General features: G+C 33.4%; 1 protein-coding gene across 1 annotated transcript; it reads left to right on the forward strand.

Annotated features, from left to right (window-relative positions):
* Positions 1–125: 125 nt before the first annotated feature.
* Positions 126–21,527, forward strand: MS3_00000685 (uncharacterized protein). Its single transcript, XM_051208360.1, has 9 exons — positions 126–300; positions 1,185–1,462; positions 2,778–2,897; positions 7,889–8,175; positions 9,520–9,676; positions 12,362–13,014; positions 16,019–16,790; positions 17,296–17,398; positions 19,959–21,527. The coding sequence occupies exons 1-6, from the start codon at positions 174–176 to the stop codon at positions 12,839–12,841; spliced, it is 1,449 nt and encodes a 482-aa protein (XP_051064852.1). The 5' UTR covers positions 126–173; the 3' UTR covers positions 12,842–13,014; positions 16,019–16,790; positions 17,296–17,398; positions 19,959–21,527.
* The last annotated feature ends 8 nt before the right edge of the window (positions 21,528–21,535 follow it).

Consider the following 21,535-nt stretch of genomic DNA (forward strand, 5'->3'; position numbering starts at 1 on the left):
GATTTACCAGTTTCTTTTTCCTCCATATAGTTAACATACCTAGGTTGCTTCCAGGAGGCATTGGTAATCCCTTGCTAAGCGAAATCTTCTATTCCGCCCACAACCATTTGAACCATTTTGAGTACTGCAATTTAAGGTCAAGGACTGCGGTGCTTTCATATTGGTCCGCTACGATGCACGAAATAAATATCGATGATATAAGTTTGGGCTCTGGATTCTCACATGCTAAATACGCGTCTGTAGTTTCAGCGATAGGAGTACGTAATCGAAATTTATTCATAGGATCCTCCTCCATATCAGGTAAAAAATAATACCTTCGTAGATGCAAAAATAATTTTTGTGGTGTTGAGTTTTTTCTGCAAACCACTTTTATATCGTAATTTGTGATTGATGTGACTAGATGTATCACGGCTTATTTTTCACATTTCATCTTGTACCTTTCAATTGTTGGTTCTAGTTGGTGAGCTGGTCTTAAGGTGTTAAACATTTCTGGCGAAAGGAGGCCGAGGTTTAGTAAAATACGGGGAAATAAAATAAAGCACATTTTTATCAGTAAGGGTCAATTTATTTTTCCCTTTCAGCAATAAAAGGCCTATCATGGTTGAAAATTTTCGCAGTAATCTGTTTTTGCAGTGAACTACATGTAAAATTAGGTTTTAGAATATGGGAATATTTCAAATTACTGAATAGACATAGTTCTGGCGCTAAAACTAGTGAAGTATCGTCTTCACCAGTGCCTGCTACTTTGTTGTCTACCTTACTGATATCAGATTTAGTCTTACCTTCATCACAATCACTTGTAAACAAAGTATCTTGACCAACTTTGGCTTATCAAAATACTATGTTACCACGCTCATAATGAACTTTCAATTTACTGAGTTAATCTTATCAGATATTTCGTGCTCAATTATAGCTTAGGAAGCTCAGAATAAGTCACAATAAGCACTATTAGAAACCATGAGTATTTGCTTTTCATAAACTGTCTGAATTAAGACAATGATAAACTCTTCTGAGTCGTCCATAATTTATTGTATCACCGCTGAAATTTGTAGATATAAAGTCCGAAAAGATAAATAAGTTGGACAGTATGTATATCATGTCATATGAGAACGGATATGACTCCTTGATTATAAATAATGTTAATTTACACTGACACACTGCATTTGTGTTTTTGTCCACCATAGGGGATCTATGGGGCGGTGGCTTGGTCGTTTACAAACTGAAGAACTGTAAAAACTATTTTGGTCGTATTGCATATGAAGATGAATCCACTGTAGTTGATGATATCTCTCATCAAGTTGTTACGGAGACTTCTTTCGACTCATCTGTCGCATCAATAGCACCATTGAATTTAAGTTGCGGTGAATTAACAGATGCTGTTGTGATTGGTTTAGATGATGGTTCTATTCAGTTGATTACACTACGTGAGGTGTTAGCCCATTCTCATCAGTCACAAATGCAGGTATTCATCTATTTTGTTAATTTATATATATATATATATATATATATATATATATATATATATATATATTCATTTTTCTTTCGTCAGACTATTAGACGGATAGAAGTAAAGTGGTGGCTAACTATATAAAGTAGATATGTTATCACAGTGTTTGTACAATATGAGTAAATTGTCATGTTTTTGTGGAGTAAACATTTGACTTGTTTGAAAGTTATACCATAGATCCAAGTTTGTTAGTTATAAAAATAACTTCATTTACTTCGTTGACAATATTCAACATTGAAAATATAAGACAAACAAATATAGACTTGGCGGAAATATGTTGCTTCGATCTACCACACTTCACAAAAAATAGAAGAAATACAAATAATCACAATAATACATTGTTAATAAAAGAGATAAAGGGAGGCTAAAAACCAAGTAAAAATAGGGGTAAAGAAGTGTAAAATAATCTCGTGTTTATGATTTAGATAAAATTAAAGATTCCATGTTACTTGAAATAGTGACAGTATTTAAAATTTCTTCGATTCAGTTTAGTCTGCACTAGCAACATGACATCGGTTAATACACAGCGACTGATTAGTTTATTTACTAAATCATTTAGCGAATTCACGGGCTTGAGTTTGAACTGCTCTCTAAGTTCGAGCGCTAGTGATACTAACCATTCGCCTAGATCGAGATAGGTGTAGTGGGGTTCGGACTTGTGGACTATTGAGATTGTAAATCGAACACTAAAAGCACTGAGGTATTCTTCCTGACTAGTAAAAACAAAGTGTTGGTGCATCTGCACCACTATGACTAATTTTAGGCCATATAACCGATCAACCATTAATTACGGTTATTTTACTAATCAACCAAAAGTGTGGTTTTGCTTTACAAATTATATAAGTTAACAAGAACCAATAGGCCTTCATCAGTCAACAATCCATCATTTGAGGAGGGGTTAGGTCACGGAATCGAAAAACTTATTCCAGTCGACTAATAAAAAGTCGAAGGAAAAATCTTCTGTCTCTATAATGTCTATGAAAAAGATAAAAATGATCCAAGTTAATCAACGCAAAGTTTTATTGGGCTGCAAGTTATAGTCAGTTTGTGTGTAATAATTGGTATGAAATCAAACTAGTTAGTTGTTACTTAAAACTCATGCTTGATAAAATAAGTGAGCAGTTTAGTCAATTTTCTATTGTCTCTATAGGAAAAATTACTTCTGACCACTCTTATCGTATGATTTCTATAAAAAATTAAAATTGCAATTATTATTTGTCCTTTAATCGTAATTCCTTTGTACTTTACGTTGTCATCTATTTCTCAATAGCCATTAACGATCAATTCTGCTACATATCATGATTGGCCGTTGGAGAAAGTAATATCATCTCAGACCTCAGGATCTACGAATCCTCATATCATAACATTAGATGTAGCTGGATGTGTAAAAGTAAGCTGATGCACATTAATTATCTTTTGAAAATCTTTACCAGATGTAAAATATTCTATTCTCTTGTAAGAGATGATGGAGAAGATCAGTATGGCGTACGTGCAACCTTGAGGGAACTGATGCTCCCTAGAGGCTTCGAACTCGTATTATTCAGCCTCACTCCAAGAAATGTCACTACTGAACTATTAAGGTTCGTGGCTAGCATTCTACAGGACTGGGTTGTTTCCAATTGACTGACCACTGATTGGCAACCAATATCTTGTCTAGTCCTTTAGTACTCATTCTACCCTGCTAACTGATTACTTTCGGCCACCTAGAATTGTATATTTCTTTTTTATAACATATGTAAACGAATAATTTGTGATTCAATGACCCAAGGAGTTTAGGGTTAATATTATGAGTTCGTGTTGTAATTTAGGATTACGAGTTTCAAGTAATTGTTAGGGATTAAGTGAAGGAAAGCCTTATGGATAAATACTTATACAGCTAATTTTTTGATTTTTGAATATCAAAAACCTTTACGTTACCTTTAAAAATCAATTAATCATGGCCCCTATTCTTTAGTCATCCCATGTATATTAATTTTTGAGCATCGTAATAAATATTGATATATTTTACATAGTCTTTGATAAGATACAATGTATTCGTCATGTAGATTTGGATATCAGTTAAAAGTTCAAATAGCTGCTATCTTAAATCTGATTGGCTCGTTAGCAAATGTACTCAATTCAAATAAAACAGTTCTTCATGACATTTTAGCTTTTGATAGTTATATAGGTGTAACTAGTTCATTATGTGAAATTATTTCTGCAAATTTTATTATCTCATTCAGTAAGATCATTTAAATAAGACAAAAATAATAAATGTAGTAGAATAATATAAATTCACTTTATTTTGTAACGTCTTTTAACTAGTGCCCTGCTTCGGTTTGGGCACCCGGGCAGTATTACAGCCCTCACACATATCGAATGAGATTTGTGTGGCGCATATGTAATTGATGCCTCTTTGTACCAATATCTATGTGTTGAAATAAATAAATAAATAGTGTCACAGAACAATTACGTAATGAACATTTGTGATTAAGGTCACTATGGAAGAGCAAGATTATTGAGCGTGTTTTTCGGATGCATAGATTTAGTTTCTTCTTGTAGCATTTGTTTCATTAAAAGATAGTAAATTCAACATCATTTGTTTACTAATTATCTTGAAAAACTTTGAAAAACCAACCGTGTTCACTGTTAAACAAGTGACAAGTAATCACATTGCTGAAAACATTCTTTCCTTTCAGTCTAAGCTTTTGTAGAATGTGCCCAAAGATGCGGACACTAATCTTCTTCTCTGTTCTTGCAATATATATATATATATATATATATATCTTTTGGGACAAATGTAAACTGGTAGATACAAATGTAACATGCGATGAGAATTTGTTCACATTTGACTGTCTCAATGATCAATTCGTTTGATACAGAGAGATCAGTTTAACGGCTGAATACCTTCTTTTTGACATAACATTTAATCCGATATCAATCTTTCTAGTTATTTTATCACCATTGGAGTCAAGGTTTAGGAAGACAAACTTGTTTTTAACTGCAGCTCATGAAAACTGGTAAAACACCTTGTCATCTTATCTAACAATAATGTCTTACACTTTAACTTTTCAATGAACCGAAACAATAAAACTATATACTTGCTGTTCATAATTTTCACTATCTCTCTTCTTAGAACAATATGAGTTTGTTATTGATTGTGTTTCTGTCAAGTTTTACGTGTTTACTTTGCTAAAATACGGGTTAAACTAAATAATTAGTTGGTACACATACATATGTATGCATGTAAATCTCACAATATACAAAATAAAAATGAGAGTGAACTAGTGCGATTAAGAAAATGGTACTGTTGATATTATCTGTATTAATGAATGAATCAAATATTTAGTTATTTAACTACGTGACTTCTAGATTACATTCACTCACCCACCAACTAAACTATCTTGTACAAATAAAGCAATGAATATATATATGTATTGTATAGGTATTTTAATACACATTTAAGACTATTTTACAGAAAAGTAAACTTGAACACAGATTAAATTGTTATTCTTGTCTATGTGTTTACATGGATTTCATAAGCTCTTTTAAACAGTTCATTGTACATAAAACCTTTGTTTACATAGCTCTACTTTGAATTTAAGAAATCTATTACTCAATCATTAAATAATATTAAGATATGATATAAATTTATATTATTTCAAATTGTGTTATATTTCACATAAGCTTAATGAAAGAGGTAATTAATCAGCTATGTGAAATTATGTGGCTTTAAACTCTAGAATCTATTATGCTCTTCTATTGTTTGTTATTCTTTAATCCCAACACTTTACTCACCTTTTTCCAAATCAGAACAAGAGTTGAAAGCGAATAATGTATATTTCAATAATTGAAATAATAATGATATATTTTGTAAACATATTAGATTTTATATAAGAATTTCTTCATTTCTTGGTTTGTTCATTAATGTTAATTGGTCTAAAATGTACCAATGCGTGTATATCTCTTTGAACCTGATCAAAAAGTATATGATAGTTAAGGCTTCATTTGGTCATATAGGTCACAGGATTGAACATTGTTCTATTTAATTAGATTTTGGCAAGGTGGAGAGGGGAGGTGTGCCGCATTATCCAGTCAACTATATTCATAAACTTGTGCTTAGTAAATGAGTTTAGGTAAAATATTAGTATGGTCTATCCAACTTCAAAAGTTTCTGATAGAAAGTTTTCTCATTCTAAAATTACTTTTAAGGTTTCGTTTTTTTAATTAATGAGTAAATAACTTGGCTGTAGTATACAATAAACTAAGTTCTGTTGTACAATGACCGATATGAACAGCTATTATCGTTTAAAATATGATAAATGAGATTATCATTGTTGATTGTTTGTTTTTCGCAAGTGATTTCATAGCTGACATCGAGTTCCACTATTCTGCAAATCTTGAACTCTAATGAACCAGAAAGAAAATAGTACCATTAATGCCTTACTTTGAAGTTTGTAAAAATAAAGGAAGCAACCGCTATCAGTAGTTGTTTCGAGACTTTCGATAAGATGTTTCAGGATCGTTCACAATGAAATAGATGGACTCATTTTGATGGAGTTTTGTTCTCTGAGCTGGATGGTTTGGTCGTGAAGCTTTCATCGTTCTTCTGAACGACATCATCAGCACAAACTTCAGGTAGAAGTCAAGTGTTCGAATTTCTCAACATGTGGTTCGCAGCCTGTCCTGTAGACCTCGATGTTGATTGGTTCTTGTTGACCTTGTTGTCAACCTAGTACAACCTAGTAGATATAATTTTCAATTGAAAATGTCTGCATCTAACAACGGGAAATTACACGAATGTTATTCTAATTACTTAATTGCTACCAGCTGAAGCACTGAAATCAGACGTCGAAGTAACCACAAGCATGCTTTACCCTCTATTCAAAAAGATTTGGGAGGAGGAACAAGTGCCAATGGACTGGAAAGAAGGACACCTCATCAAGATTCCAAAGAAAGGAGATCTGAGCAAATGTGAAAACTACAGAGGCATTACACTACTGTCAATACCAGGGAAAGTCTTCAACAGAGTGTTGCTGAACCGGATGAAGGATTCAGTAGATGCCCAACTTCGAGATCAACAAGCTGGATTCCGAAAGGATCGGTCGTGCACAGACCAAATTGCAACACTACGGATCATCGTCGAACAATCAGTTGAGTGGAACTCGTCACTATACATCAACTTCATTGATTATGAAAAGGCATTCGACAGTGTAGATAGGAGGACATTATGGAAACTTCTTCGACACTACGGAGTTCCTGAGAAGATTGTCAATATTATCCGGAACTCATACGACGGACTACAGTGCAAAGTAGTGCATGGAGGACAGCTGACAGATGCATTCCAAGTAAGGACCGGAGTCAGACAAGGTTGTTTACTCTCTCCCTTCCTCTTTCTTCTGGTGGTCGACTGGATTATGAAAACCTCGACATCTGAAGGAAAACACGGAATACAATGGACAGCTCAGAACCAATTAGACGATCTGGACTTCGCAGATGACCTAGCCCTCCTATCACGTACACGTGAACAGATTCAGATAAAGACAGCCAATGTAGCAGCAGTCTCTGCATCAGTAGGCCTCAGCATACACAAAGGGAAAACCAAGGTCCTCAAATTCAAAGCGGAGAACAGCAATCCAATCACCCTTGATGGCGAAACTCTGGAAGATGTAGAATCCTTCACATATCTGGGAAGCATCGTCGATAGACATGGAGGTTCAGATGCAGACGTAAAGGCGAGGATTGGCAAAGCAAGGGCCGCATTCCTACAATTGAAGAACATATGGAACTCAAAACAACTTTCAACCAATATCAAAGTGAGAATCTTCAATACGAACGTCAAGGCAATTCTACTGTATGGAGCTGAAACTTGGAGAACTACAACAACCACAATCAAGAAAGTACAAGTATTTATAAATAGCTGTCTACGCAAGATACTCAACATCCATTGGCCGGATACCATCAGCAATAGCCTTCTGTGGGAGAGAACAAACCAACTTCCAGCTGAAGAGGAAATTAGGAAAAGACGATGGAAATGGATAGGACATACATTACGCAAATCGTCAAACTGCATCACGAGGCAAGCTCTAACTTGGAATCCTGAAGGGAAGCGGAAAAGAGGAAGGCCAAAGAACACATTACGTCGGATAATAGAAGCAGATATGAAAAGGATGAATTACAACTGGAAGGAGCTGGAAAGGATTGCCCAGGACAGGGTTGGATGGAGAATGCTGGTGAGCGACCTATGCTCCTTCACGAGGAGTAACAGGTGTAAGTAAGTAAGTAAGTATTTAATCTTCACTTTGCTTACATAGAACATAATTGTTTTCCCTCTTCATTCTTATTCTTCATTCAATATTAAATTGTTCGATTTTCATTGTTGTTTTATTCATTTCAAATTAGTTATGGGATTGTCCATCTTTAATACCTATTAAATCATGGTCTATCAATTCTACAACATGGCCTGTTAACGGTTCCGCTTTCACTCCAGATATTTCTTTACTATCTACTAGTAATACTAATAACATGATAAATCATCAAAATAATTGTGAAAACTTTTTATTGTCAACTTTAAATCCATTAGATGTGAAACGAAAAATTTGTTTATGGGATATTCGTGTCAATGATGTATCTAATCCAATTGTAATTCAGTCAAGTGACTGTTCAAATATTACACATGATTTACCAACGTGAGTTTTAATGTGTGTATATTTCTCTTGTTGTTTTTATCTTACTTTAATTATGGTTGGTGTTGAGAAAAGATGGGTATTTTTTGGTAAGTCTTGCGGATTGAACGCTATATTCGTCTCATAAGCTATTCTGTAACCCCCAAGCTAGAACTATACAGCTACCTGAACACGAGAGAGAAGACTCAAAGTATGCGGGAAGTAGTTTACTCCGAGGTTCATTTTAATACAGAAAATACAGGGTTTTTATAATATTTTAAATGTCCTTTGGTTACCAGAAGATTCTGGAATGCTACTAAACATAGTGGCAGTGTAGCAGCCAGCCAATCAGAGCCTCTTCATGTGACGTTTCGCTTCCTTGATATTTTTGGCTAAGACTTCAAGTGAACGCTGATTAGATGAAACGCTTCTTAGTGTTTCCTGATGCTTGCTTGTCTTTTGCAAGCAATTTCCTGGATCACCCCAACATTTTTAAAGTAATATTTTGATGTAAGGATCGAAGATGATACTTTGTTGTAAGTGTCATATGATAGTCTACATAAAATCAAGGGCCTAAGTTTCTCGCAATTTGATACAGGAGAGTTTCCCTCTAACTACTAATGACCATATTACAAATGAATCGATTGATTTTGAATAGCACGAATGATTAGACAAACACAAAATCGACCACTTCTCAGTGGTTGATACGTGTAAGTATTTCTGTCTTTCAGGTCAATTGGGAATCAGTGGTAACGCCTTGGACTATAAAAATAAGTGACGTTGGTTTTAATCCCACTGAGAGCATCAGCTCATTCAAGACATGGAAGTTTCAAATCACTGTCTGACTTTTGTTAGCCAACCATTGAAAACCTACGAACAGAAACTAGTTAAATGTCATTCCTGATTATCAACAACGATATAATTCAAACTCTTGGTAACAATGAAATAAAATTTAGAACCGTCTGTTTGGCCTTAGAAGCTCATATATATATGTTTGAATTCGAGGGCCTTAATTTCGAGTCCCGAGGTAAACATCAATATGCAGCAAGTAAATTCCATGTAAGAACAAAAGAGCGTCTTAGATTTTACTGTTAACAAGAATCTATCTACTCAATAAAAACTTATGATATAATAGCTTTGTCGAAGCGATCCGCATTGGATGCACAAATCCTAACAGAGACTGATCAAATTTCATTCATAAACATCACGAACAAGTTATTTCAAACGATTATTAATAATAATACTGATCTTAGTCTTTTGTGATTGTATTTGTTAAATTTACTTGATTTTCTAAACTTATTCCTTTGTGCTTTAAATCATTTTTATTTACAATTATATGTATATGTGTTTTATTATTTTAATTTAAAGAGCACTCAGTTGGTTTTCAACAAATCATTTGCTATTAGGAACTTACGAAGGTCATTTATGGGTTTATGATATTCGCAACCCTAAAATGGAACTAACAAATGTAGATGTTACAAATGCAAATGAAACTTTCAAATCGTCCTCACATAGATGTAAACAAGTATGCATATTTAATAAGCTTATATTTTAATCTATATTTTTCTATATCGAGTTAGTTTTTGTCACAGAATAGCTTTAGTTGAAGAAGTATTGAAGTTCAGGGATCACTCATTAAACATTCATTCCACCGTAGTTTGAACTCATCAACAATGTGCACCTACTACTTCACCAGCTGTAAGATGTTGAGTCGTTATAGCTAATTAACACAGGTATCATTTAGGGTGGTCGTCACTCTGTATCATAAATTAAAAAAAAAGAAATTGGAACCAATGAATGCTGAGTTTGATTCACCTCCTAATGACGTTATAGATATTGCATAACTTTGGAGTGGGAACCTTGGAATTCTCAGATAATTCACACTCCTAATTAGTTGTCAGATTGAATTCATTACATTTAAGTCTTTTATGGTTATGTTATTAGTCAATTATGTAAGTAAAATATATACCAATCTGATTGTTGAATTCCAGTTAGCTCACTGTGTGTGGAAAAATGTACGCTTATCAAACTAAATATTTATAAATTATATACTACCAGTCTATGAGACACTATTCAGTTGTTCGAACTAAATAAGTTTCAGGACTCAAACATATATATGTATTACGTATGCCCAACCACTATCTATCTCTTTGGGAAATGTTTCATTGATGTATGTAAGCACGTTGAAAGAAAGCTAGAGATGATCAAATCAAAACATAGGATCAGTCCATGAAGTTGGTTTGGGGTCCATTTATTAATTACAACCAGTAGTTGAGGGCATCGGGTGACTGATAAGTCTTGTTATTTTGAACGCTTTATTCGGTTCCCAAACTATGCTGGTAACACGCAGGCTGGAACTACGCAGAGACCTGAACCCGAGAGAAAAGGCGCAAAATAAGTGAAAAAGACTTTACTCCAAAGGTTCATTTTTGTGCAGAAAAACACGGATATTTATAGATGTTAACATTTGTTAAATCAACATCATATTTTGGCCAATCCGCCAAAAGACATATTATGCTACTGACCAATAGTAACACACCACATTGATATTCTAGAAAGCTCCATCATGCTCTGATTGTCTAAGACTCTTCGGCTCCTTTAGGACCTCCGGAGGCTCCGTTGCAGTTCTCGGAAAGTCGACCCAACAGTGACATGACTCGAAATCAGTCAATGGTGCATATTCATTCATTCTTTGTTTCCCTTCAGATTTTTGAATTTTAGAATTATGTTTTTCTATTTCATGAGTTCATTCTTCTCGAACCATATTACCATCCATGTCTAATGTTTTTTTAATATCATTGATACTATTATTGTGATGTGCGCTACATCTGTGGATCGATATTAGTAGTGTGTAGTAGGAATTTGAAGTGGAATGCTTACCAGCAGAAGATTGAAATGAAGAGAACAGGAAGGAAAACGGAAACCAGTCAGAGTAACAACAGAATTAGAAGAACGATGGAGTATGTAAAGGCTTACTGAAGGAATATGTGCAAATTGTGTATTTAATCTGTGATGATTTTCATATTTTACAAAGGTTACTGTGCAATTTTGCATAAAATATTATATTGGTTTACCGTACATGAATCTTCGTTTACTATATTACCACTTTCATTACTCTGAAACTTGTGTTAATAATCCCATTCCACCGTGCTTTAATAGTTTGGTAACTTGCACTAATGCACATCTGTCCCGCATGATATGTTGCTTGTAACTGACTGACTGTTAACATTGATGATTAGAAACATAATGTTCAAAAAATTGGCTCTCATCTTCGTGTATATACCTACAGTGAATTAGAACAACGTATATAAGTGAACAATATTGTTTTTGATTACATTCTCATTAGGCTTTACTCTAATGTACAGTAATATTTATATGCATATACGAAATTATTAAACCAATCAAGTCAGTTTATGAGTTAATGGTAACAATAGAATAGATTACATAAATAAACATAATAATTGAAAAGTACAAATTGATAGTATGATGACAGGCGTACTAGCTACGATAAGAATAATAAACGCTTGAATCAATGTTACGTAATGGGAAATAGGTCAATGATTAGAAAAATATAGACACTGAAATAACTTTCATAAAAGATTGTAAGATTATGTAATTAGAAGTGTCCAGATAATTGGACAATGAAGCATATACCTAGGGGAAAAATAAGTGGGAGGGGGTAAAGAAAAACAAACGAAGAAAGAGTATAGAGAATGATAATAAATAAAATCATTTGTTAAGGCCAAGAGAGAGATAAAGGTGTTACAAATTTCTTACAAATACAAAGACTTAGATTGTTGGCTCGAATTCCTATAACTTCTGTCATGTGTAAGAGACAAGATCGAACCCCATAAGGAAAACTAGTAGGAATACGATAAATAACTTAAAATGGTCCACTACATGACCGCTATTTATCAAGTGTGATAGAACAAAACTGTGCATTGTTTTGACAATACCCTTTCCTAACCTCGAAGAGGGATGTTCATTAACTCGTTGGCTCAGTTGTTTGGTAGTGCGCACAATATGGCTTTCTCTACAGAAGCAGCTGGATTTGTAGATACACATAAATGTGACAGGACCCGGTAACTTATCCTTTAATTGAAGAATCACCATAGATCGGGTCAAAATGTCCTCTTGGCATATTCGTTTTCATAGCATTTTGTTTTCATAAATTCAATTTGTTATTTTTTCCTTATCCCACCTCACACAGATTGTTCAAGTCCTTACGCATAATTATCCAGAAACATCAACTGAAAATATTCCTAATACTTCCAAATATATGGGACTAATTCAAATCGATGGTTCAATAGATGTTTACCAACAGAATATATCAACATTTAATGTGTCAAATGACATGTTTACACATGTATATCATGATGATGGAAAATCAATCATGAACATCGATAATAGATGTTATGGAAGAGTTAAACCATGTGGTTTGTTTCTATCTTCTGATCTTATGAATCCTGAACAACCGTGGAGATTACTACTGTCAACTGGTATTCCTGACAATAACCATAATCTATCATTGACAAATACTTCATCATATACTGCTAACATGAATTATCATACAACGACACCAACTATACTTAATTATCAACTTCGTGTTCATCCAAATCTAATTCAAACAAATATTCCAGGATTCAACAATCTCTCTACAATTCACTACATAAAATTACTTAATATTTAATGTATATGCGAAAAAAGAAATTCATATAGAAGTATGGAATGTCGTGTATAATAAAGTTACAGTGATCTTACTCGACTGATTATTGATTTACTTCTTCTCTGACTGGTTGTGATAAACAAGAATGTCTATGATGCTAAAGAGAAACAAAAGATGGATAAGATTCAATTAACATTGTAATGTATTTATTTTGTATTTCTGTGTATGTGTATGTAAAATTCAGAATTGTAAATTTATTGCATTTAATAGTAGTAATACGTTTGAGAAATAAAGTCAATTATTCGTTATTGTAAAGAAAAGAGGCAACGAAATTTTCGTGACTTCTTGATTTTATGCCTTTTTGAGTGTAGTTCGCTTGTATCATTAATTTTGTTCGTTGTCGTTGCTGGTGTTGACTGTTTCACACACACATACACATACTCAACGACTATCTGGGCTCAATCAAATGTCACTAGGTCAAAGTTTTGGTGTAAGCATCAGCACTGAGATACATATGCATTCAGCTGACGAGCTATAGATAGGATGAAACACATTTCCTAGGGTTCACTGCTAGCCACTATCTGACTGTAATAAAAACTTGTTGGTAATATTTTATATTTAGATTCTGTTTTGCATTTTTAACACACATGTGCCATTTTTATTATGTCTAATCAGGGGAGAGTTTGTTTAGCAATTAAAATAAATCTGATTTGAAACTAAATGAACTTCAGGTTCTGGCTTTTTTGTGTGCCTATTTTATTTATTTTTAGTGACTGAGTACAGTTGTATGCTTAATCACTTTATTGAGTTACATTAGTTGTCTGACATCGCGGAGTCCTTTATCTGTTATAATGCAAATGGAAACTATGTATTTTCAGATTGGTAAATTAACTACTCTGTGTTAGATTTAGTTCTTTAGAATAAAAATTTATATTGTACAAAATATGACTGACCTAGTAGATAGATTCACGCAAATAAAAGTTTTCTGATTCACCTGTGAAATGAAGATTAGAAGAAATTCAACAACAAATTAATTTGTTTGAACTCTATATAGATTCACTGATAGAGTATCTATTTATAAATTGTGGTCTTCACAGTTTGATATCAGGTTGATTGGTGTACTAGTTTGAAACTGTCAGATCAAGTGTTGTTAATTTGTTCAATGGTTAGTTGCAAACATTTTTTTTTACGTTTCACCATGAATTTGAGTACTATTAAAAATTAATGTGGATTCAACAGTTGTTTCATTGTTCTTACCAGTCCAAATACATGAATCCACTAGGGATCTAACCCAGTGCTCTTTAGACCTCGGATTACTGATGAATATCATACTAGGATGAAACAACTGTCATATTCACCCCGGATTTTTATTAATATCCCATTTAATGTCAATCCGTAACAAGCATCAAATAGAAAGTAACCTAATCTTCATAAAGCTTCATCAAAAAAAGAAAGAATCTAAAACTGTGCTAAGCCAGTCTACTTTCATTAATCCATTCATACTATTCTAATACGTTGATCTATTTTAATTAGCAATTTCATTATGTTACAATCACTTAATGTATAAGTTGACTAATTTAAATGGACTGTCTTATAAATAATTTGTATAACAAAAATAATAATAATTATTAACGGGTTTATTGAATATTATATTTTTGGTACAATATAGAATTCTCAGAACAAAGTATTTTAACAAGTTTCCATTTCTTATTTCTTGATCGATCCTGACAAAAAATATTGAGTGGTCGCCAATTAGATAGTTATCAGTTCAGGTATCGATATCTGAATAAAGTATATTTTTTTTCGATACATGCTGCTAGCCACCACAATGTCTCTGATTGTACTTTTTTGTAACCTGTATAGTGAAAGGTTGTTAACAAACAAAAAAACAAATAACTTGATGAAATGTCTAGATGATAGGAATAGGTAGTTCAGATATTCAAGTAAGCCGCCAACGATTCTTCATTTATATGACCACTGTTATGATATATCTAATTAAAAAATACTGTGAATTTATATATTCGGCTAAGAGTGATCAGATATTTTGTATATAATTGGGGCAAGGTTCGAACCAGTGATTGATTTAACTATTAATCATACATTTTGAAATGAAAATAACTTTTTTACTAAGATTGTTTTATTTTTTTCGGAATAGATAGATTGTGTCTATCGATAAAATTCAGCATGTGCGTTTTATCCCACTTAGGAGACCTTACTGAAATGTACCTCTGTCTCACTAGATGTCCACACTGAGATTCGAACCCGGTACCTTTCACTTCAAATGCGAACTCATTATCCGCTAAGCTTTTGAGTCCAAATCCCTGTTAGCTTGTTCAATGGGTGCTATGTTTATACCATTATTTGTAACGGTTCAAATTATTCCATTGGTACGAAATTCTTAATCAGTCTTCGTTCGCGTACATACATCTTGTGTGGACTGCATCAGTATAGCCATGTCATTACATGTCTTTCTTACCAGGATATATGGATTGTAGCTAGCAGTGGAACCCAGGATGCTCATTTCAAACCCTTACTAATAAATTTTTGACTATTGAGCATTGATTCTCACAGCATTATTGTGTCCCATATTGATTATTTTCTTCATAAACGGTTAAACTCTGAAGTACTTTTATAGAGCAGCCTTTTTATCGAACGGGTTTCCGAGTTGAATCCCAATCTACTTAATCTTGGTTAAGTCACCTAGTTAGAATTTAGTTAATTTTCTATGACTGTTTTATCTCATGAACAACAATTATTAATCTTAACATGTGAATGGATTATTTTTATGTGAATCATTTATTTTCTCTCTAGATATTTTCATTGTAAGTTATCATCATTAAACGAAAGTAGTGAAAGTAGTAGCATATAATTGTAACTGATCAATGTTTCAATTTACTGTTGGTCTTTTAATCAGTGTGACTTTATTCCTATTTACCCAATGACTAGATATGAAGCTCCTGATGTTCATGGTCTAGGTTTCCTCTGCTTACATTTCTGCTTTGATCCTTCAGAGCAAAATATATTAATTGGCAGCATTGTGTTCTCGAAGTTAATCAGTTTAGTTTTAGAAGTTTCATTGTCGATCTTGACAACAACATTATCCATTTCATTTAAAAGTGAGCTCATCAGTTATTCCACAAATGTTATGTCATTGCATTCTGATGGCCTTATTCATGATTGTTTGTCTTCATTTGTTCTTAGATTCATGTTGACTACAAATTACAAACAAGGCCAGTCAGAACGAATTAATATAATACTTGTGGAATTACTGAAATACTCACTTCTACATGAAGTAGGCGGTGACGATATTGTCCGGAATAACAATGAGATCTCTGCAATTAAACTATACAGCTCACTGAACACAGTACTACGGAAAGCATTCACCTAAACACTTGTTCTTCTTATTCACCTATTTTATACTACTAATAATTACGATGTATGGTCGAATAAAGCAAACTTATTCACATTGGCGTAGATATATCTACTTGGTACCTTCCTGTAAATGTTATACTCAGTATGAGATTCCATACTTTTTATCTCCTAATTCCTGATTTGTTGTGCCATATTCTGCATTGTGTGTGTTTATTTGTCCGCCCCTCAATCTTTCCCGTCTTACAATTTGTCGCTTAATTGTTTGTGGTGTTATAGTATGTTTTCTTTTGGTGCTCTTCAAAAAAAGATGATCGCTTTCGCTAAATTTATCTTTACTGTGTTTAATGTAATCTTATGCTTCTAAATTTTCACTACTATTTTCCAAGGCTAAACAACCATATATTGAAGCAAGTGAATTAAATGCCAATGATGTACAAGTTACATTGATTATGCAGGGTTTACAGGCGCCTAGTCGAGGATTTTGTGGACTTATTAAACCCGGTTGTTCAGGGAATTTCCACAGTGATTCTTTCAATACAACATCTGCAAGTATTCGTCAGCAATTAGGCAATGGATTATTAAAAGTGGAGCTTGGTGAATAGTAAGTTAGCATCTACTTATTATTCACTTCAATATTATCTATCCTTAGTTTATTATTATTATCATTATTATTATTGTTTAATGAAATTTTGACCATAATCACAATAATGGTAATCATAGATCAATGATTTTAATGATTAAAAGTATAGGGTGGCCATGGGTGTCAGAATCCCAGTCTACATACTTTAGTTTGGGCAACCTGTTAATACCACTAGCGCTGACACTGGACATGTGGCTCATAACTGAATACATAAATCTGATGTATTAATAAGTATTTCATTAAAGTCATGAACTGGTCTAAGTTAGATCACCACTGCAAACTTGGGCTCACTGCACATCGGTCTCGTCCCTTCCCCTTCATTTAAGTTGCATTATTACTATCCCTCTAATTTTAACAATGATTATATAACATCGTTTTACTAGTGAGTATGATTTTAATAATCATGTTTTCTGTTAGTATTGTGTTCTATAGTGTATTTACATTATTTATTTATTTAATCATTTAGTTCATTAAATGTTCTATGCGAATTAACTAATCCTAATTATACTTATGAATATTCTGTACGTCAATTTCCATCGAAAATTATGCCAACATTTTGTACATTTAAAGTGAGTTTTTATGCATGGAATGTGTTCTTTATTAAAAGTTTAATTAATATATTAATGTAGTAGTAATATTCTCTCCAGTCAAAATACTCTCTGTTTGATTACATAGCAAAGAATTCTGAAGATAGGATACTTGCCCATAATTTTGTAACGCATCCATCTTTTAATGTTCATTATATATATATATATATATATATATATATATATATATATATATATATATATATATATATATATAATATCTAGCATGTTTTCATTCATTTAAAGTGGTTATTTTCTTTTTTGGTAAAAGTATATCTTAGAAACGAGTAATCCACACTTCTGAAGAAGTGGCTTACACTGAGTCACGAAACGTCAGAATATCTAATTTTTCTACTCATTGAGATATTACAAATATCAGACGCGTTTTGTGGATATTATAGTAATCTCAATGGTTGAGACCATGAGTCAGTTGAAGCTAAACCATCATGGAAAACCTGGAAGCACTGGATGGCCGTTTCGTCCTATCGCGGGACTACTCAGTAGTGCGCATCCACGACCCCGCCTCACGGGATTCGAACCCAGGACCTACTGGTTTCGCACGCGAGCACTTAACTACTAGACTACTGAGCCAGCATGCAGCGGTGTTAATGTCTAACTTCAACTAATCCACGAAATTGAGCGACACATCCACCATTGTCTTCAGTGAGTTACTATCCCTCAACAAACCTGATTGAACTTCACTGGTCACTACTTCTCAATAGAACTCCAGGATATACGTCTTAAAGCCAGTCACTAGTGAGTATATTTTGATTAATATCAGTTGGGTTTTGTGGACGGTCATCCAGTGCTTCCAGGTTTTCCATGGTGATTTAGCTTCAATTGACTCATGATCTTAACCATTGAAACATATTGTATTTATTTATAACAATTTATCCAATGCTCGATTTATTCGAAATTATCAAGTCAAACCTTGATAATGATACCTACAATCAGGTGATAAGATACGTGTCCATAAATTTATAGCACATCTGTCTTTCAATTTTCAATATATATATATATACGATCTGTAGTATGTTTTCATTCATTTAAAGTGTAAACAATGAATTATAAGAGTATGATTTCCATTTCAAGCTGTAACTTTCATTGTTTTTGCTTCTTTTCCTCTGCCAAGTTGAGTTATACTTAAGTGGAGATATATAGATAACGTCAGATGATTGAAATGAAGTCCTCAGTGGATAATTGTACTCTTATATACAGCACTCATTTATTAGACGAACGCGAAAATGCTAGATATTGTACTTTTATTGAACACTGAGGATGGATAGTTGTCGTATTCCGAATCTGTAGTTTAAGTATGCAAAATTGTAATAAATCACCTCCTTTCTAAAAGTATTTGACTTGTAAATATCCAAAAATATATATGGTTTTAAAATAATAATCAGCGATCATTCATCTTCATCTGTATCTATTTACAATTAGTCCTACTGCTATGATACCTCTTTCCATAGGTAAATATTATGTGTATTTGATGAATGAAGTCTGTGTTAATTATTTCTTCTTTCTCCAAAGGATAGGTGAAGAGGAAAATATGCCAACCATTAAAGTGGTACTTGTTCAGTTTCTCGGATATTAGACCATAAAGATTTGATAACATTGCGTAAATACACGAGATTAGTAGATAAAATTAATTAATTTTAAAAACAAATGTAAACATTTATGATAAATAGTAAAGTGAGTGTTTGAAAGAATGACAACTCATTAGTTGGAACAGGTTCTTGTGTTTATAGTTGTTTATTGTCTTAAAATAATGATAAATCTTCTGACTCAACACTTGAATCGGTTTCCTTAAGCTCTTTTATTAACCTCAGACCAAATCTACACGACGACTTAAATATGAGAGAAAAGGCACGAAATATGGAAAAACGCCTTACTCCAAGGTTAGTTAATGTACAAAAAATTTAGGGTATTTATAGCATTTCAGATAGCATCGGTTTTCTAAAACCCTGAGGTTGATTTCCATGTGAGGGGTCGCGGATGGGCACTGCTAAGGAATTCCGTACTTGGACGGTACAGCCGTCCAGCGCCTCCAGGTTTTCAATGGTGGTCTAACTTAGACCGGTTCATTATCTCAATGAAATAAAAACAAACTACTGAATTAAGTGTTTCAAGGTGATTGCACCTGTAAGGTTACCATCTTCACTATCTCTTCTGAGCTAATTATCACATGTGAACAATTCTTTGGAGAAAGTGATAATTGAATATAAAACTATCCGACATCTTTTCTTGACAGAAGCAGTGACAAAATGCTCTAATCATAACGTCCCACGCTTTATGATCAAACAATTATTTCAACGACATCTAAGGTGACCTAGATTAACATAGCTCACTCCTGCTTTCTACATACGGAGCCTCATCTCCGTATTACTATTATCACTACTCGGATATCCAAACTCTTCGCCTTGCCCTAATAATCCATTATTATCTGAAAAGTACAAGCACCCTAGCAGTTATCCCTAATGATATCAATAATATATTCGTATTTAATATGATACATCTCTCGTACTTATTTCCATTTTAATAGATACAAAATAATAAAGTCAGATTACGTTTGAGAAAAGCTTGTGGTTCTGAACAATGGGCTGGTGCATTAGCTGTCAAAGGTTTAGATCAAAGTTGACAAATGCACAGTAAAATATATCATTATGATTAGAAATATACAACAAATATTTTGTACATGATATTCTATGAGATCTATTAAATAAACTGTAATATACATCTATGTATACATACACTTGTTATTGAATGTAATTCTATTGTATTGGATCAGAAATATCAATGACTACGATTGGAGCATCGTACTTCAGTACAACGATTATATTTCAATGGATGACAATCCAATCTTTCTCATGATTTTCTTCTTTTGTTTACATGAACATATTCTCGTTTTTTTAAATGATTTTTTAGTGTATTATCAAACCTTTGACTTTTTATATTCGACGTAAATTACTAATATCGCTTTCCTAGTTATATTTGCCTTTTTTTAAAAAAAAGAACGTGATAAAAATATAGGTAAATATATGATGCTTGTTTATTGTAAATCCTTACATAGTTTTCTGTATAGAGATTTGTGGAAGTGATTGGATATTATTGATATTATGAACCCACTTATGCTACCTATCCATTGAAAACCTGAGGGTTGTAAACAGCGGTTTCGGCCCGATATGCGACTCTTCAACACGCACAAACTTGTCGACGAGGATTGAACCCAGGACCGGTTTCACGAGAACGTTTACCCCGTAGACCATTGAACCGGGATTCAATGGTGTTTTTGTATAACTTCAATCACCATACGATATTGCGTGACCACCATTCACTGTTTTCGGTGGGTAACCACTATCCCACATTCGACACATTTGAACTCCATCGATTATGGCTTCCCACTAAAATTCCAGGACGTTCTGTGTTCGATGAATCGATTCTGGCAGGAACCTTATTCATTATAGCACTGAATGTAGATTACTTGGTAACAGTCAATAGTTTGGTGTCTAATACTTTATCTAAAAGGAATCTGGTATATGCTTGATATAAAGAAGTCGAATCCACAAAATAACCTCATTTTCGTCAATGCAGAAAAGATTTTACATTTTTATCAATACCAGTCTACAAAATTATTGTTATAATACTCATGGCGAGTCCAGATACGTTATGTGCTTCCGCGCACATGCTTGATCAAGGCCAAATGGTGGGTGAGAGAAGTTGAAAGAAGACGGTTGTCAGCGAAAGTCGTTCATGCTATTTGTCCAGGTCTGGCTTAATGTTAGGTCCCGATAAACATAATGGATGGTAACTTTGGGATCCTTTTTAGGGACCAATACTAAAAGTATATTTTTATCGTATAATTGTTAAATAATTAAACTATTCATATTCCTCTTATTATAAACTTTATTTTGACCTATGAACCGTTATTATACGTTTTACCATTCTTAAATTATGCCCTGTCTATTATTAGTCGCTGCCTCCCACATTCACAGCCACATTTGGCCGAATTTTGTACAAATGTTATTTTCTATATTATGCTACGTTGTGGTCTGTTTGATTGGTTTATAAACTCAGTATGTTTGAAATATCAGGATTCATATTGCAGAGGGTGAGACTGGT

This window comes from Schistosoma haematobium, chromosome 5 (genome assembly GCF_000699445.3).
Source record: "Schistosoma haematobium chromosome 5, whole genome shotgun sequence".
NCBI lineage: Eukaryota > Metazoa > Platyhelminthes > Trematoda > Strigeidida > Schistosomatidae > Schistosoma > Schistosoma haematobium.

Coding starts and splice junctions, on each gene's coding strand:
- MS3_00000685 (XM_051208360.1), top strand. CDS start 174: ATGCACGAAATAAATATCGATGATATAAGTTTGGGCTCTGGATTCTCA. Junction 1,463..2,777: donor CTCATCAGTCACAAATGCAG/GTATTCATCTAT, acceptor ATTTCTCAATAG/CCATTAACGATCAATTCTGC. Junction 9,677..12,361: donor CCTCACATAGATGTAAACAA/GTATGCATATTT, acceptor CACCTCACACAG/ATTGTTCAAGTCCTTACGCA.